This window comes from Anopheles coluzzii, chromosome 3 (assembly GCF_943734685.1).
Source record: "Anopheles coluzzii chromosome 3, AcolN3, whole genome shotgun sequence".
Taxonomy (NCBI): domain Eukaryota; kingdom Metazoa; phylum Arthropoda; class Insecta; order Diptera; family Culicidae; genus Anopheles; species Anopheles coluzzii.
In genome coordinates, this window is record NC_064671.1 from 484,776 (window position 1) to 503,352 (window position 18,577).

The 18,577-nt window shown below is 46.2% G+C and overlaps 2 protein-coding genes across 2 annotated transcripts; one reads left to right on the forward strand and one right to left on the reverse strand.

Moving 5' to 3' along the window:
- Positions 1 to 937: 937 nt before the first annotated feature.
- Positions 938 to 17,241, reverse strand: LOC120959193 (sushi, von Willebrand factor type A, EGF and pentraxin domain-containing protein 1). The gene is made up of 18 exons (XM_040382418.2): positions 16,548 to 17,241; positions 13,586 to 13,755; positions 13,231 to 13,513; positions 12,976 to 13,167; positions 12,717 to 12,893; positions 10,615 to 10,797; positions 8,448 to 10,541; positions 8,214 to 8,380; positions 8,041 to 8,148; positions 7,871 to 7,964; positions 7,460 to 7,798; positions 7,232 to 7,382; positions 2,652 to 2,770; positions 2,413 to 2,572; positions 2,190 to 2,340; positions 1,746 to 2,109; positions 1,506 to 1,676; positions 938 to 1,358 (listed from the first exon to the last, which is right to left on the reverse strand). Exons 1-18 carry the CDS (start codon positions 16,609 to 16,611, stop codon positions 1,117 to 1,119), a joined length of 5,229 nt encoding a protein of 1,742 aa, XP_040238352.2. The 5' UTR covers positions 16,612 to 17,241; the 3' UTR covers positions 938 to 1,116.
- LOC120959199 (uncharacterized) lies at positions 2,793 to 7,224 on the forward strand. Its single transcript, XM_040382438.2, has 4 exons — positions 2,793 to 6,151; positions 6,363 to 6,866; positions 6,929 to 7,058; positions 7,126 to 7,224. Exons 1-4 carry the CDS (start codon positions 5,882 to 5,884, stop codon positions 7,209 to 7,211), a joined length of 990 nt encoding a protein of 329 aa, XP_040238372.2. The 5' UTR covers positions 2,793 to 5,881; the 3' UTR covers positions 7,212 to 7,224.
- Positions 17,242 to 18,577: the final 1,336 nt, after the last annotated feature.

Here is an 18,577-nt window from a genome sequence, read left to right on the forward strand (position 1 = left end):
GTTAAGAGGGAGTATGGAGTAAACAGCAACACAAAACAATCAGAGATTAAAAGCAAACAACAAGACAGTCGGACCTAAACGTAACTTTGCTTATGGATATATCCTTGATCAGCTTTTTCAATGGTTTCCAGTAAGTTTGCTTCCTCCATTTTTGCTACTACTAATGGGGATGGTCAGCTTTGTCCTTTTAGCCAAACTTTCGTGCTGCATCAACATCAAAGCCCCCTGATTCCGATAGCATTTAGGTAATATTTTGAAATATTAATATCCATACGTACATGTAGTCATCTGACCTCTACAAGTGTGATTCAATTGGTTTTCTCTCTCTCTGTCTCTCTCCCTATCTCTCTCTCCCTCTTTCTCTCTCGCTCTCTCTCGCTCTCTCTCTCTCTCTATATTTCCCTTCACACTTCGCTAATGTTTTTTCCTCGGTGAGATTGGAAGAGACGACAACAAATTAACGCTGATTACACTCCTCTCTGCGTGTCGTTGTAGTTTTACTAGCATTTCTGTTACGCGATATGTACTTCCCTCTCAATTTTACTGTGTAACTGTGTGCGTGTGTGATGAATCTATATTTGTAGGTTTGTATGAGTCGAAGAGAAACTGCTGTTTATCGAAATTACGTGTACATTTGTGACGGTGTCAAGGTATGGTGAAGATGGTTTGCTTAATCCAATTGCAATGATGATAATATTTTCATTGCTATGCGTCTGTTATTGTATCGTTTCCGGTTGTTTTATCCTTATTATTTATTATTAAGTAGCTGTACCCTCCCCCACCCCACTCCCCTTCTCTTTTGATACGATCGTCGCCTTTATGAGGCTTAATTTTTTTGTGACTCCTCTCAATGGGTTGCCTATGTTAAGGTTATGAGATGAAGCAATTCCTTGAACTGCCCGCTGATTGCTAATAAATTGCTATTATACTCTCTCTCTCTCTCTCTCTCTCTCTCTCTCTCTCTCTCGCTCTCTCTCTCTCTCTCGCTCTCTCTCTCTCTCTCTATCTGTCGAAACCGAGTTTGTAGCTGTCTATCAATCCAGTGACAGGACCTCCTGCACTGTAGGTGGGTCGTTTCTACGTTCCTTGGGCGAACGGCTCCGTTAAGTGAACCGTTTAGTTGTCCCGCTTAAACACCCCTTTCGCGTCGGTGCGCACGTTTACTGCGTCAGGATTAACGCAGGTTGGAATGGCATTCGACCATTTGCCATTTTTCAGACACTTGAGCATCTTGGCGCCGCGCAACTCCAGCCCGGCGTCACACGTGAATGTGATGCTTTCCCCGATTGAGTAGTAAAACTTCACCGATGACATCCGACCACTGATGGCGGTACCGGGGTAGGAACAAGCCTGTACACCTGTAGACCAGAACATTACGGGGACGGAATTGAAATTTATCTTATAAAACTATTAAGCTATACCATCTGATTTGCTGGTAGCTTCATGTTTGAATGTTTATTGTTAAAAAGTCTAAGAACGCATGAGAATGACAGTAAAAAACTTACACTTTGGTAGACCTCCCGACCAGCGCCCATTGTCCTGGCAAGCGATGATCGGTTGTCCCTGCATCATGTACTCCGGGTTGCAGTTGAACTGGACCACATCTCCTGCCCTATACGGCGGCGTCCCCTGAGCGTAACCATTTTGAGGTGCCCCTGGGTGGAAACACTGAACCTCTGTACCGAAAAAAATAGATAGTTAACAACCTGATACATGATCAGAGTCGTTTCTTGCACAACACTTACCCACACACGATGGGAATGGACCACCCCATTCACCCGTGGGCAAGCAGATGGCTTCACTGGGTCCCCTCAAACCATAGCCCGGTGGGCAAGAAAACGCCGCACGACCTCCCACCTCTCGCGACAAGATGGCAACTCGCGGTGCGGATCCATTACTACTCGGTTGTATCGGGACCTCACCGCACTCCACACTTTCGCAAACGGGCAACGGTGCACTCCAGTTACCACTTGGCAGGCAGGAGATCTCAGGCGTTCCAATCAACGCATTACCGTTGGTACAGGAGAATAGTACTCGTGTGCCCATCATCGTCTCTCCTGTGCTGGCAGACAGTCCCCGTCTTACCTGAATTTCGTTACAATGAACCGCCTAAGGGTGGAACAAGCCCGCAGCAAGAGAATACAGAATAGAAAGGCTAGTAGCTTATCTTGTAGCAACATGTAACCTACCTTTACAACCACTTCAACCGTGTGCGTGTGTCGAGCTGGTGTGACACAGGTGAAACTTCCAGAATCATCCTTGACCGCGTGCATAATGCTAATGCGAAACTCTAGCTGTGGATCGCGCCCTTCATCCGAGCTCCAGCCTTCGGGATATTTGCTGCACAGAAAATTCATTGAATCAGCTACTACAGTACTGACTTCTCAAACCAACAGACATTGAACAACCTACCGATAATCGTGACTAACATTCCATCGTGGATTTCCAAAGCGACGCATCCACAGACACTCGAGATGTACGGTGGTACCCGGATACACGATCAGCTTACCATCATTACTCTGCGCTATCGGGCCGTTCTGGTGGCGTATCAATATGGTCGGTGGTTTTTCCACTACAAAGTGAGAGTGTGGTATTTTGGTAAGATTCATTCAACGACTTATCACTAAAAAGCATCTGAATGCCTTTCTTACTTGCGTAATCATTCTCCTGGTTCAACCCGAAACAGGATGGTTTCTGTCCGCTCCACTCTGAACGAACGCACGTTCGCACACTGGTACCGATCATGGCGTACTTTCCAATATCGACACATCTATTTCGAAAGATTGAGCAAGTACATTTTGAACAGGTTCTTCTTAATAAAGGAATCTATTTCTGTTCCCAAATGAGATTTTTTAATTTTATTAAAAAAACCTATTTTAGTGTGTACACAAGTAAAGAGAGTAATTGTAAATCCAACAAACAAGCACTGAGGTTATAGGAAATATAGATATACAGCACCAGTTCTTACTTACTTGTAAATACGACAACATGGTTTTAAAAATATTCCTAGAAATCTAATTCGATTTCAAAAACAAGGCCTATTTCAAACGAATCTATTATTACCCACCGCCTACACACTAAACAAAAACTCGATCCACCCATCAACCATCAGACCAACAGCTCAATTTAGCAGGCACTGGCATCCAGTAACAAATGTCCGTTTTCAAATTTCCACTGGCAACGCTTTTATGCCCCCCCCCCCTCCGCACAGTGTACCTCTTTCGAGGAAATGGTTTTAATTGGAAAATCGACAAATCGCTACTTTACACAACGCTGTATAACAAAAATGAACCAAATAATTCGAAACCAGCAGAAAAAAGGCAAACACAATCATTCATTTTGAATTCAATCATGCAATATGATACCTTTCACGTTGCCACAAGGCAAACGTACAGTAGCGAACCCGCCTTACGCTCTTACCATAGAAAAAGGGCAAATTAAATCGCATTCATTTCCCGCTTCATCAACGGACAACGGTGCGTGTAGGCGTTCGATCGGTGCAGTCATTTTCCGTCCTTTCATTCAAACAAAAACGTATGCCTCTCCATTGCGCTGGTTACCAACTCATTCATCCCTCGAATCCGTAACCATCGAAAGCTTCAAATTCAACCGACAGCAAGCCGTCACGCCCGTTGGCTTCTTAATCAGATAAACTTTGACCCGGGATTTCAATCGGTCGATGCCAGTGTGTGTGTGTGTATTTCTCTCTCTCTCTCTCTCTCTCTCTCTCTCTCACACACACACACACACACTTTCTCTTCCTTTAACGTCAGTCAAACGCCATTTTTATGTCGATTAGCAATCGAAGTGTGATGTTTATTCAATCTCTGGCGCAAAAGTTAACGAACCGTTTGACGCCCATCACTGCCACCGGTTACAGAACGCCAGGCCTTAATAAAAGATGTAGCTAAAATTTAGCACAAAAAAGGGGAGAAGAAACGAAGCGCTCTCATTTGAAGGACGGCAGGCAAAATGCAAACAGGAACTCGTAAACAAAATCTCCACCCAGTCCCGGACACGAGCCTGAGATTCGTTTCCCAAAATTTAATTTCAAAGCAAAAAAAAAGCTGTGAGACGAAAATAAAATTTAATACAATTTTATAACGCACCACAGCTCTGGATGAACTGCTGCCGAAAGCTCCCACAGCAATGTTAAGTTACTTCATTTCGAACAAATTTCACATCTTTCCACTAAGTCCGTTTCCTAGAATTCAAGTGTTGAAGGAAAGAAGCAAATAGTCACATCATTACAACGAACACGGACTCAGTCTGACCTAAGACCCATCGGAAGTGGGCTCAGTGTGAAAAGCTTCATCTAAAAACACCACTTGGCAAATGGAACTGCGTGGAAGCAGACGACGTAATGGGGAAAAATCACTTTATTCGATAATGGCAATGGGATGGGAGGTGAACACAAAATACACATCCCTACTCCCACTGTAAGGGAAACGCTATCACCATGGAGATGGATGGAGCAGCCCGGAGACAGGCCCGTCACGAATGATCACAATTGCGTGAATTGCGTCTGCTGAGTCACTGATAAGGAGCGCCAGCTGCAAACGTTTGATGCTGTGTGTGTTCGCATATTCCATCCGCACAGCGGAACGTGGTCTCTTTTGCTGGGTGGTCAAGAGGAGTGTTTTAAAATTGGACTTAATATAGAGAAAAAGAAGAAAAAAATCATACACGTGCTTCTGCAAAAAAAAGATCCTAGCAACAACAAAACGACAAATGTTCGGGACAAAACTTTTCCCAAGGTGATTTTACTAACGAACACAGACCCACAGGTGGGCAACATCAAATGAATGTCATTTTTATTTTCAATAAATAATATTTTCTCCCGAAACTTTGCTGTATGTATGGTGCTTTTCATCTTGTCGCGCTAGATCGCAAACGAACTGAGCTAAATGAGCAGTTGAACATTAAATGTACCATATCGTGCACAAAGTTAATTTAATTGTACACCCTAACTGTCCTGATGAAGTGGCAAAGCTCATTTACTTTCCTTTTTTCATAACGAAGTTTTACGATTGTTCTTCTCTTCGTTACTTTTCGTTTCGTTTAAGTAATGTGGCCAGTATCTGTCCCAAAACTCCCATAGTCCTCCAACACCCTTTCCGTTTTCCCAAACTCAATTGCCTTACCCCATCTTTTCTGCTGCAGTACAAAGCACGCACTGGCAAACACCTCAGCATCAGTGCATTTCCCTTTTTCAGTATCAATTCACACGCCACAGGCTGTGGAACCAGATGTTCTGTCCCGCAGCAGCTTTCCAGATTTGTTTTTTCTTCTCAACAAGTGGTTCTCGCACATTTCGAACAGCGTAAAATTATTCATTCAACAAGGATTTCACGTGTAGTGCAAACCATGCCGTAAGGCACGGTCCGTCCGAAACGGATGGAAACTGTACAACAATTTTATCTACCACCTCCCCAGCTTACTTTTCCAAACAAGTGCATTCTCAATTAGAGCTCGAAAAATTAATCCAATCCAACCAGCTTGGTTGTATGGCTGAGTACCAGCGAAAATGTAAAGTGAAACACCAGCAGGCAACAAACAAAGTGAAAGGAAATTTGTTGGAAAATTTGCATCGAAAATCACTCGTGGTGGTGGAGCGCAATTGGTTCGATTGAAGTGGTTCGGAGCGGAGCCACGTGAAGGACTTGTGCCGTACAACAATGAGCAAAAAGTGAAGTGATTTCTCAGTGTGGAATTAATACGATTTTCCCACAGCGAAGGAAAGTGAACATAGACACACATACGCAGCCTACACACATACGTAGCATCGAATACACTAGCTCCCAAATTCGTTACAGCAACTAAAATAGTCAAATTTTTTTGTGTTGTGGCGCGGTTTCACCTTTCCACACCGGTTCCAACCATGGATGAAGTGCATGAAAAGATGAAGAATTTTTTAATTAATTCCGACTCGAGTGGCATCGAGTTGGGCGAGTTTCTAACGAAGCGGTTCCCCACATCCGCCGCAACCTATCTCGCCCTGCTTCCTCCCGGCAGCGCCCACTGCATACGCCAACGTTTGACCAACCCATGGAAAATGGTACCGACGGTAGTGCTGTTGGTGCTTGCGCTACTTCTCCTGGGCGGACGACGGTGGCCACTGCAGCTGGCAACGTTGTTTGCAAATGAAGATGTAAATGAGAAATGGAATTAATTTCGCGTAATGAACGCTTCCTGCGAACGTTTACATATTTTCGACATTTCAAGGATTTTTTGTTTTATTGTTCATTCTCTTCTGTTTGAAGTGCATCGAGATCACTCGCCAAAAAAAGCACCTTCCCTCCTTTGCAGCAGATTCTAATGTCGTTTCGTTGCGTTTTTTTTCTCGTTCAATCATTTCATAGTGCATTCTTACCATGCCGGCACAGCTGCAGAAAGCTTTTCGACCCCCGGAGAGCTGTGACTTCTGTCGAGCGGTTCGCGGAACTGTTCCACGGCTGTCGAACGTCAGTCCGGCGGAGTTCGCCCGTGACTACGCATACCGCGGTGGACCAGTGATTGTGACCGATGCAACCGTTAACTGGACCGCAGTGGAGAGTTTCGACTTTTGGTTCTTCAAACGTGTCTATGAAACGCATGGCAGTGGGCCGAGAGCGGAACGCTGTCAGTTCTTCCCATACCAGACCGGATTTCGCGACATACGAGAAGCGTTTTCATTGCCCGAATCACGCGTCCGATATGACCCGGGAACTGTGCCGTGGTACTTTGGATGGAGCAATTGTGATCCAGCGATCGTGAATGTGCTGCGCAAGCATTACCAGCGTCCCTACTTTCTGCCAGCTGACTCGGAGAACAGTGCCATCGATTGGGTGTTTATGGGTGGGCCTGGTCTTGGGGCACACATGCACGTAAGTGATGGATGGTCATTTCAATATCGCTTTAGATCGACCTATGCCCAAAACATTCACAGGTGGACAATGTGCGACTTCCTTCGTGGCAGTCGCAGCTAAAAGGAGCCAAAGAATGGATACTGGCACCTCCACCCGAATGTTTGTATCAGTGCGAATTCCTCTCGGTCGTGGTACAAACTGGAGAAACAAGTATGTCTATCTATGCATTCTCTTTATTCCTTTCTTCAACTTCATCTTACTCTCCTTTCTTGACTAGTTGTGCTGGATACCAACAAATGGTACCACAAAACAAATGTACTCCCCGGTCCCATCAGCATCACAGTGGGAGCTGAATACGATTAAAACCCCTATTCGTCACTTACCTCGATATGATCGTCGTCCCCGGCGGAAACTCCACAATGTCCTCCCGAATTTCCAGATCGTTGTAGAAGCTAACGACGTGCGGCTCATTGTTGCGGAACATGCACGATCCGTTCGCTGACGGCATTCGATGAAACAGTGGATCATCGTCATCTATAAACGCATAACATAACGCTCAGTTCCAAGTTGTTCAAACGAAATATAATACTTGATATTGATGTTGTACTAACCGCAATTCATCGAGCGACCGATCCATTGCCCATCTTCACATATAATTTTCCATGTTGTTTGTTCGCCCGTTATGGAAGCGATACAGTCGAACGTTATCTCCGTACCGGACGGGAAACCTTCCTCACTGTTTTCATCCATCTGTTCACCGTTTTTGTACACCAACGAGCCATGGATCTTCCCTGGTGGACCGCACTCTCTGCCATCGTTTTCATCCTCGGAGGAGGTCACATTGTTGCCATCGAGTACGATGATCGAGCTGCTGTCATCATCGCGCGATTTGCGGGACGAAATGTACCCACAGTTGATCGTCTCGGGCGTAAGCGAACCGAGAGCACAATCTGGAAGCAGATGGTGAGCAATGGTAGATGAGAAAAGTGGTATACACAGATCCACAGGAAAAATTATCTTACCCATCTGTACTGATGATGCACTGCCCATGCCACTTTCACACTGAATCATCACTGAGCTGCCATGCGCAATGGTTAGACCAGCACGATATCCACCCTGGCAGATGAGAATTCAAATTGATTAGGTCTAGATAAATGTCACTTCTTGTTATTTCCAGAGATACTGCTCTTACCTGATAGATTGCGTGCATAATTGGCGGCAGAACACAAGGAGCAGGTAAACATTCCGGCAGTGAACTGACAGCCCACTCACCGTTCCAACAGCGTAGATTGGAGGGACCCTATTTTTCATAGATATCACATTTGAAATGGATCGTTTGTACTGTGAAAATAAACACCTACTCACCTGCGTGTTGTAGCCATGATCACACTGAAAATTGATCATCTTCCCATTTTCGACCATCTCCATCGGGGTTAGAGAGGCTGTAGTTGGTCGCACTGCATCAATGGTCGTCAGATCGACTGATGCTTCATAGTACTTGCCATGCTCGGTTGATGGCACGAAACAGGGTTCTAGCAGAAAAGCAAATATTGTGTAATGTCTCCATCATCACCTTAAACTCCTTTCAACTAAACTTACTCATACTGCACGTTGGTTTTGTAGGCTTCCATCGTCCCCTGACACATTTCGCCGTCGCATTCGGATTTATAATGTTCGAGACATACCCCTTCGTACAGGTAACGCGCACAATCGTCCCCGGACCGAACGTTTCGTTCGGGTCCTTGCCTGGGCGAACGATTTCCAGCTGTGCGTACGGTTCACTGGCCAGAGGTTCACAAGGTCCCTTGAATTTCACCTTCCGCGCCGGGTCCATGCTATCTACGTCAGTCTGGTTCGCTGCCTTGCGGTTCGCTTTCTGTGTGCGCTTCGTTTCCTCCATCGAGCTGCCAGCATCGCGCGTGTCTCGCTTCCTTCTAATGATCTGCGACTGTAGCTTCTCCATCAGTGCGAGCGGACTTTCCTCCACCGTTGGTTCCGTTCGATTCCGGCCACGGTATTGTGTTGTACGGTACTGGTTGCCCTCGTTCCGATGACTGGGCGTCACTTCCGACGCAAACTGCCAGCTCGTGTGATAACGCCCCGTCAGTGGCGGTGGGAAATAATTGCTGTAAATATCGTTCTCATTCAGATGGTCCGGTGTTCGATTAGTTTCGGCACTTTCGACAAAATCCAACCGATAGCGTGATTGTTCGTTTATGTCCGGTATTGTGATCGGTGGTGGAAGCTTCGGCTTTCGAGCCTTACCACCTTGCTTGACTTTGTGTGGTCGGGGTCGACGAGTAGCTACTGGTGAGGGTGCCGGTGTTCCCATCAGCTGCCCTGCTTCTAATTCACGCCCATTCTGCACGCCTCGGTTACGACTTACTGGGTCTGACTCAGGGTAGGAATGCCATCGACCGTCCTGCACGTGTATATCGTCGTGTGTGGGCATGGTACGAGCCTTGTTGAAGCCAAGCAGATTCTGCACATAGTTCCGATACTTTGCCTTAATGCGCTCGTAGTACTTGCTGTAGGCTTTCTCCACATCCGAAAGCTCCCGACGCTCACGCACCATAGCGGTGCGGAAGGCGCTTCTTAGCAGTGCATTTCGACTCGCATCGATGCTACGCTTTGCACGAAAACGCTGGAAGTCTTCGAACGTGTAATGACGATTGGGTGTCATCTGACCACGATACGGTATGGCAGCGGCACGTTTAACCAACTCGTGCTGATGATAAGCGTCATGCTCCTCCAGCTTACGTTGCAAATAACGATAGTGCTGCTTTAGCAGGTTTGACCGGTGGAATCGCATACGCAGGTCCAGCGAACGACGACGACGATTCCAGCGCAACCGAGGATGCTGACCGGGCGTACAGATCGGTAACTCCGTCGGACTCCACTTCCCGCCTATACAGGTCGCTCCAGGTGGACCTGTTTCAATCACATAGCCCTTGTCACACTCGTACATAATTTGCTTGTTGTTAATCACCTTCCGCACGTACGGCCGATAGTCGTACAAGCCCATGTTTCCCACCAGCAACACCTTTCCATTGGGGATGTATCCCGGGAACTGACAATACACTTCCGTGCACTGTGGCATTTCACCAGTCCAGTTACCAAATGAACAGATCAACACGTAGTTATTCGGATCTGGTATCGGTTTCCCACCCGGAGCTGTTAGATTGTAGCCGTCCTTACACTTGAACCGTGCTCGCATACCATGTTCCGTCTTCGGTGCCAACACCATACCGAACTTAGGCGGCTTGGGCATGGTCTTACAGCGTGCCGGTGCACAACGTGGTATAACGCTCCACGTTCCATTGTTACAGGTGGGCGGCGATAGTGAAGAGAAGGGAAACTCGTAATGCTCATCACAAATCACTTCCAGCACGGTACCATGCTTTACCTTGGAGCTACTTCCACTTGTCGGCACAACTGTCGTCGAGTTCACATCGATGTCAAACTCGATCGGAATTACCTGACCTTGCGAGATGGAAGGAACGACACAGGGTGCCAAACACTGCGGCAGCGGGTATCGCCACCGACCATCAATTTGACATACGGACGAGGTATTACCGACCAGCAGCATTTCTGGATGGCAGCGGAATATAATGCTTGCCCCAAGTCCCGTACCACTTTCGATGTTCTCCAACCATCCATTGTACAGCGTGCCGGGATGTCCACAGTTTATTTCTAACGGAGTGCAAAAGAACAATTCGTGATCGTAGCCAGTGTGATAGGAACCTCAGATGATGGTGCTACATACCCTTGCAAGCAGGCAATGTTCCGGTCCAACGCTTGTCAGCACCACATCGGCGAGAGCTTTCACCCACCAGGGTGTAACCATAGCGACACTCGTAACTGACCACCGAGTTATAGGATGTGCTGGTGTAGATCGCTTTACCATTTCTCGGGTTTTCAGGCGATGGACATTGTACCGATGTTACCACTGGAATGAAAAGGATTCAATGTATTACTTTGTCTTTCATAGTTTTTTAAGCATGATTATGAATTCACTAGCAGGAGTAAGTTGGTTACTCCATAGCATTACCGAATTATTTCGGTCGTACTAAATAAAAATCAGCATCAATTACTACAAACAGAATATTAATTTCTTTCTTGAATACCCAAGATGTTTAAAAAAACTAAAAGAAAAAACTTTGTAGATAGTTTCCACACATTAACAGAGAATGAAATAGGAGAAGAAGGTGCGTATTCTACTATTATTGCATACTGGATTGCATACGGTGAACTTGAGGAGTATGAATAACAGACTCCGATCAGCCACAAAACATCGTCCAATTAGTCCTATATTTCTGCTCAAATTAATGAACTGCCCATTCATTTATCCTTTCCTTGCATTGTGATATTGACATTTAAGACACATAAATCCACCATCGCCAATCACTAATACTCATGTCATTCGCTTCATTTTGTTTAACACCTTCTTCTACTGTTTCATTGCCCGGTGAAAAATGTACAAAACAAAGAAAATTAATCATTATATACTCCCATTTAGGAGAAAAAGCAAAACCTGCAGCATAGAAAATTAATTATAATGTAAAACAAGCCAGTAGCTGCATAAGAAACGAAATAAATCCTTGTCTTTTCATTTCTTGCTCATTCCTCCCCCCGTGTCGCAATTGCGATCATGTGGTTAAACAAAATGAAACGAAATGAAACAAGTATTAGAGATTGCGGCAATGAATTTATTCAAGAATTAAACGTCACACTTGAGTACAATGTTAATCGCGTGCCAAGACTTATGTGACAGTTTGATACAAGTCCGTTATGCTTTCTGGTTTTCTTCCCCTTCTAGTCAACCCGCCCGGCTACTCGCTTCCCTTTTCCAATGCCTTTTTTGTCGGCAAGGTGTTGATTTGCCTAGCGATGACCCATTAAAACTGTTTTCGTCTTCACTAACGTGCTCGTCACTTTATTGGCCGCGCGTACACACTCGCACACTCAAACGCGTTTCTAGTAAATTCAAAATGACACTCTTCTATACTACGGTTATCGCTACGTAAATATTTGCTGTAATATTTATATATGCCACATACTCCTTTTGCCATCCCATTTTCTTCCCTTTCTTTATGCTTGACAAATCCCCTAACCCACACGCCGCAAAGCAAGAAGAATGGTGAGAATGTGAAATGATCGTGAGAAGCACAACCACGATCCCCGTGCTGACGTTGGCTAATTTTAAGAGTGATAAATGTTGTAGCGTGGTGCTTCGTAACTCTTCTTTACGCTTATTTAAGCCTGCTGCCCGGCTACTCGTCGCCTACTTCTGCTGTGCTTGTTCCCTAGCCTTACGCACATTCGAGTAAGTTATGATACTGTGTTTGTTTCTGGTCATGTTAATGTACTACACCTACTGCACGACGGGTCGCGCGCGAATCTGATCAACGAGTGAAACGCGCCAAGAACGGCAATTCAATGAAAGGAATGGGAAAGATCTACTCCTACGTTTTATGGCCCTGCAAGCTCGACCGAGCTGTTCTCCGATGCTATTTCTTCTATGCGGAAAACTCTGAATAACATAAACTATGAGATAGGTACTTTTTATCCTTCAGTGCCTATGCGAATGACTGGTAGTGTGCTAGTATGCTAGGCCCTTATGTACTTGGACCCACTACTTCCAATTGCTTGCCCGCGAGAGGAGTTTATCTAGTCAGCCGCAGGTTGAGCTAGTAGTTGCAGCATTCAAGATTGTGTGTGATTGTGTTAGAGAAAAAAAGTGCACGATATATTAGTACATGCGGAGATCAAACAGCTTATTAGTCGGTGCCCAGCCCCCCAATAACATAAAGTAATAAAGAAAACATCAATCACATCGATTTTACGAGGCGATAGAACTCTACTTACGAACACAGGTTGGCAGTTCCTTCGGTGTCCACGATCCATCGGCTTGGCAGTAGCGTTCGGCTCTTCCGACCAGCTCGTACCCTTCACCGCAATGGTATGTTACCTTTCCACCGAACGTGTAGCTCTCTCCGGCATGCCAGCCATGAGCAGGATCAGGCGGCTGACCACAGGAACGTGCTGGAATTGGTTCATCAAACAAAACACGAAACGTTATTGATGTTTGCCTCTGCATGTCCTTTTTCCTCTTTGGCCGACTTACGTTCGCAGGAAATGTCTGGTCCATACCAGCTCGCTTGTCCATCGACGGCCAAACATTTGGCTCTTGGAAATCCGGCCGTAGCATAGCCCGTGTGACAGTGGTACTGTACCGTTGAGTCGAGATCAAAGGTTGCTTGTTCGGGTAGAGCGGAGTGTCTTGCGTGCTCGATGGTCGGTGGCTCCAAACAATAGACTGCATAAAAGAAAAAGAGGTTTTACACAGCCCAATCTAACTCGCCTTCTCCCTGTTACTCACTGTTCTGCTTGCATACTGGTTCACTTCCCGCCCAACTTCCATCCGCTTGGCACAGTCGACTCTGCAGCCCAACCACGTGATAGCCATGCGGGCAGGTGTACGTCGCTCGCGATCCAAAATGCTTCCCGGACAGTGTCACTGACCCGAGACTCGGTTGCGACAGGTCCGGGCATTCCCGATCCGGTTTAATGCAGGACATACCGCACGCACCATCGCATAGACATTTCTTCTTCTTACTCTTACAGTCCTCGTCCGACGAACACTTGCGTAGGCACTTTTGACCCTGCGAAAAGGAAATCGTGGTACGCATTAAACGGAATAGCTCACAGCACGCCTCCCCTCTGAGGCATCTTACCAGCAGTGTGGCCTGTTCCTCGTCCCGTGGACATTCGGTTGAGGGCGAATTCCTCGGATTCTTGTACACCCGCCCATCATCATCTGCCTCCGATGATTCCTCATCTTCGTCCCATTCTGAGTCGTTCTCATCGTCCGCTTCGGTGACGGCTGCCGTCGGGACGCAGTAAACTTCCGAGATGCGTGGAAAGCGGAGGGAAATACAAGAACAACAAAGCAATATAAATATTTTTCCCACCCAAATTGCAAGATCATTCAAATTAACGAGAACTTTGGAGGAGTAGAGGAGGGAGATGATCCTTTCGATCGACGTGTTGGCTGCGATCCAACGGCATTCTGTCATTGTTTTGGTTCGGCAGTCTCACTGCTCAGTGTTCCGTTCTTATTTTAAATACCCGGCTGCAATGATGAGGTAACTCGTGCTCAAACCGGTGCTGCGACGAGGTCAAGCAAGTGCCTCTGAGGTACGGTTCTGGGGTTAAAATAATAACATTCCTTTCAATTGGCAACTAAATAGCAAATTTACAAGCTGATCGTTCCTATTGGCTCTTAATCATGTTCTATTTTTGGAGTCGGCAAGGCTATCGATTGGGTGTGTCACCAGAATACCTTTCGAATTGGGATTTTAATTGTTTTATATTACATCTAATATCATCCACCTAATCAATTCTCCAACTAATATCTGAACACGTAACATCAGTGAAATTATTAACTTTACCACATCAATCAAATAGGAAAAAACCCACGCACGAGATCACTCCCCTTATCAGTCGCGAAAACCAGGTACCCTGATGCGTAAAAATGTCACACCATCGCGTGTTTGCCGACATGATGCGTTGTTGGCATACCGGGGGCCCAGTGCTAAAAAAAGCCACCCAACAGACATTGTGACGGTGTGGTGTCAACATATCCTCATGGCCCAGACACGATGTCTGGTGCAACCGAAACGGAAGACCCAGCGCGACGTGTGAGTACTTCCGTTGGTTTTACGCACCAGCAAACACGCGAGCGTTCGCTGTGTCGTGCCGGCTGATCATCGTCGTACGATCGTCGCTGTCTGCTCGTACGAGACTTGTTGGAGCCATTGCACTGGTGGACAGCGCGATTGCATTCGCCAGCTGCTAATGTGCCTGCTGTTGCTCTTACTGCTGCTGTTGCGTTACCAAAAGGGAGTGGTGAGAAGCAAGAGAGTGAGAGAGTGAGAGCGAACAACGAAATACCGGGGCAGGGTGCAAGATTTCGCGACCGCAAATCCCGAAATAACCAGCCCCCCGGGTGTTGGGCGTACGGCGCATATCAGTTTGCCAGACTGTGACGAAAGCCCTGTATGCTGCACGTATACAAACACATTCGGGGCAATTTGGCAGACATCATGGCTAGACGTGCACGAAAGACGAACCGTAACACAGCCGTTAGGCAACCGGGCAGACAGTCAGTCAGACAGACAGCAGCAGCCCTATCTCCGCCGCAGCACACCGTTCCGTAGCTCGTTTGAACGTTGTTTTGGAACGAGTGTCTGAGAGACACTTTGTTTGCTACCGGTCGGAATTGCACATACGGCGAGTTGAGTTAGTTGAGCGGTTATGACACAGAAATACACTACTTAAGGTTAGTTAACCGCGGATTCTGCATCGCTCTGTGTCGCCAAAACGGGAGAGCAAAACAAGCGAACAGGGACCGATGATGACAAATCCACACCGATTACGTGTGCCCATGGTGCGATGATTCGTGGCTGCTGACGACGGGGAACTGCAGTCAACCCTCCGCCACTCACTTTCCCTTTGTGACACCCTAAGCGGGATGGCTATTTTTGTAGGGCAATCGTGTAGCAAAGTGCACGAAAACAAACGCACGCGCTCCCAGTCGATTGGTTTGACCGGAAAGGTCACTAACTCGTTTATTGCCGCCAGGTGAACTGAGCCGTGCCTGGCTGGGGAATGCATACGAACATGACCGCGTGCAAGGCATTGTATGAATTTTATTAAATGGGAGCGTCAACAAGGCTTGCTTTGGAGATTGGTTGGTTTATTTTATTTACGTTATTTTGGGCGCATGTTAAGTTCCATTGAATTGTAACAGGATTATTGAATTGGATTTTTCGTTCCAGTTTTGTTTGAATTCGGTCATTGATGCATGAGACAACATAATTGAATGCCCCCTCCCTAAATCAATCCATTTTGCAAATCATTCGCTTTGCAAACTTTAACGCATCCGTTCTTTTGCCACCTGATGAGACTAGCACGATAAAGATGTAAACATTTCAAAATCAGCTGTGCGGGTCCAGGTTGAAGTCGAAATGGATGCGAGCGAGCAAACGAATGAGCGAGGTTCGCCCCAACGGTCAGGATGTGCCGCACGTGAGAGCGCACGTGAGAGTCGTTACACTCGCTCACCCATACAACTACACACGCACTCGAGCGTGGCAAATTTGCACATACAAACACACACACACGCGTCTTCCTCTTATTTCTGCTGAGAAAACAAAATAAATAAAACCCACAACGACCTTCCCGTGTCAACCCGAAGCCATTCCGAATGGAAAATGTGACCGATAACGGAGAGCGCCCACTCGTACGCTGTTCCCATTTAACTCCTTTTTCTGCGAAAAAGCGTACGAGAAAACGGGAACACCTTGACAGGGCACAAAGCGGTGAGAGGAGGACAGAAGAGATTGTCATAGGAAGCATACAAAGCGATGTAATATTGCCTGTTCTGGAATTTCACATTTTTTTCACGCCGATTCACTTCAACGGGTTCATGTTAAGGTCATGGCCCGGTTTGCACAGAGTACTGGAAATGAGATGAAACCTTTGCCCACATGATATTTCCTCACACCTGCCTATGTGGCCTATGAGGCCCCTGATATTTACATCCACACCCCAGAATAATAAAAAAAGAAGAAAAAACCGGCCGAGAGCCCCGGAAAAGCTCCTCCTTTCATGCACGCCGAAGAAAAGGCTCACCCGTTTTCACCAATATGGCTGACAGGAGCAGCCAGTAGAGAAGGTTTTTCTTTAGCAGCAACATTTTCCGTCCGCGGCACCGTGTGCAGCACCGTTTGTCAAATAACCGCTCGAGTTCGAAACCTTGTCAAGCTGTGCACAATTTCATAGGAAAAGCTACTTTTTGCACTTGGCCTAGCTTAGCCCTTGAAACCGCACATGACCACTGCAGCTAGTGAGATCGATTTTCCACCAAACACAGCTTCCGAAAAACCACAAAAGAGCACACACAACACCCACACACACACACACAGAGCACTGCTGAACTGGGTGTACTGCAGCTTCTTCTGAACAGAGGTCTGTATTCCCGCGTACAGCTCGCTGTGGCGTTCCTCGCTGTTTTTCCCGTCGTTCACTTTTGATCTGGCCTGCTCTCTGCTTAGGACAACGTTGACAACGACGTCCACGACCACGGCAACAATGATGATGACGAGCAGCTAGCACAGCACTTGAGAGCACTTCCACTCGCGAACAGTGTCGGGTCGATTCTCACGACGATTTCACAATGCTCGGTCCCGTGTTCTGTCAGGCGATCCGATCCTGGTTGTGTTATGCCAGTGCGCTTCCTACTTCCGCTTTTCGCCAGCTACCCCGTGCGACCGTGCCGCCACAGTAGCTTCAATTGAACTGTTTTCATCGCCGTTTTGCAGCGTTCTGTCACAACGGAGCGAATTTTTCGGCGAGAGAGTTTTTGTAGTGTGATATGAGTAAAAATCTTTGCCCCGGCGCTCACGGAGATTTCGACTTGATTTGAAATGAATTGCTGAGGGGAAGCCAGAGGACTTGACAGCTTATTGAACGCTAAGTCACTTTATCTTTACTCTGAAACATTTACACTCACTTTAAGGAAAAATATATGTCTTTTCTTTAATAACAAGAATAATTATATTCCAAATATCTACTTCCGTTACTACTGTTGCTATCTACATCCTTCGTTATCTTTCGTGTTCAACTTACATACATAATTTTCAAACTAATGAAATTGCATTAAATTCACACAGAATCGTCATGATGAGTTCCGCTGCCACCACGTGGTCGATGTCGCGCTTGCAACCGAATCGCGTTAAGCGTTTAAGCGTTTTTACTCCCTAAGATATGCAACCAGCAACACAACTCAACAGATACTCTTTTTCCAGCTTTGCACTTAGTACACTGGTGTTACCATTGAATCAAACTACTAACAAAACTGCCGCATTTCTATTGGTTATTTACCGTTTCTTTACAATTTTACTATTTTTCCTTGTAGTGTTAAATCATTTTTTACTGAGCCCGGCTTATTCGAACTCCCACATTACAGTTCAACAGATTTTCGGTAAGTTGCTACACCTTATCGCAAGCTTCACTTCTTCTCTCAATCACTAAAAAGAGCACGACGACGGTTTGTCTGGTAGTATAGGTAGCGTTAAATATCGGGACACAAAAACAACCTAGCGAGCACAGACGTTCTGACGACAACGACCCGGGACATACTACTGCGTGGTACCCGCACAACGCGACCAGTGATGAATGGCCCGTTTAGCAGCACTTCCACCACCGCTTGTGGGAGGAATTTCGAAAATAGTTCATGACATTATCAAGCAATACGAGATAGGTGCAGTGTATTTTTTTACATCGTATTCTATCTCTCTATTTTCACGTGCTTGTCAACCTGATAATCCTTGCCATTTAATTAGGCTGTTATGATCATGTTTTTTATACCCAGTTTTTTTTTTTAATTTCAGACTATAACCCCTTTCAATTCCATTAAACACAGTCTATAGATCGGCTTTTCAGCTACACACACTGAATTTGTTGTCACCACAATTTTGCAAAAAAAATCCATCGCCGAACTGGCACAGCAGGGAGGGACTGATGATAAACGAACCGCCGTTGACAGGAGCCTTTAAGCGTTGTATTTTAAATTTAGATTTATTGACCGTAAACCATGTGGGAATCACGCCCGAGATCAGAGCGACGAGATGGGTGTGTCCGGTGTACTGATACAGATACGC

What these genes read in the sequence shown, in the direction of transcription:
- LOC120959199 (XM_040382438.2), top strand. Translation starts at nt 5,882, where the DNA reads ATGGATGAAGTGCATGAAAAGATGAAGAATTTTTTAATTAATTCCGAC. An exon ending in CGTTGTTTGCAAATGAAGAT is followed by an intron (nt 6,152 to 6,362) that starts GTAAATGAGAAA and finishes ATCATTTCATAG; the next exon opens with TGCATTCTTACCATGCCGGC. An exon ending in GTCTTGGGGCACACATGCAC is followed by an intron (nt 6,867 to 6,928) that starts GTAAGTGATGGA and finishes AAACATTCACAG; the next exon opens with GTGGACAATGTGCGACTTCC.
- LOC120959193 (XM_040382418.2), bottom strand. Translation starts at nt 16,611, where the DNA reads ATGTTGCTGCTAAAGAAAAACCTTCTCTACTGGCTGCTCCTGTCAGCC. An exon ending in AACATTGCCTGCTTGCAAGG is followed by an intron (nt 10,542 to 10,614) that starts GTATGTAGCACC and finishes GCACTCCGTTAG; the next exon opens with AAATAAACTGTGGACATCCC. An exon ending in TTATGCACGCAATCTATCAG is followed by an intron (nt 7,965 to 8,040) that starts GTAAGAGCAGTA and finishes CTCATCTGCCAG; the next exon opens with GGTGGATATCGTGCTGGTCT.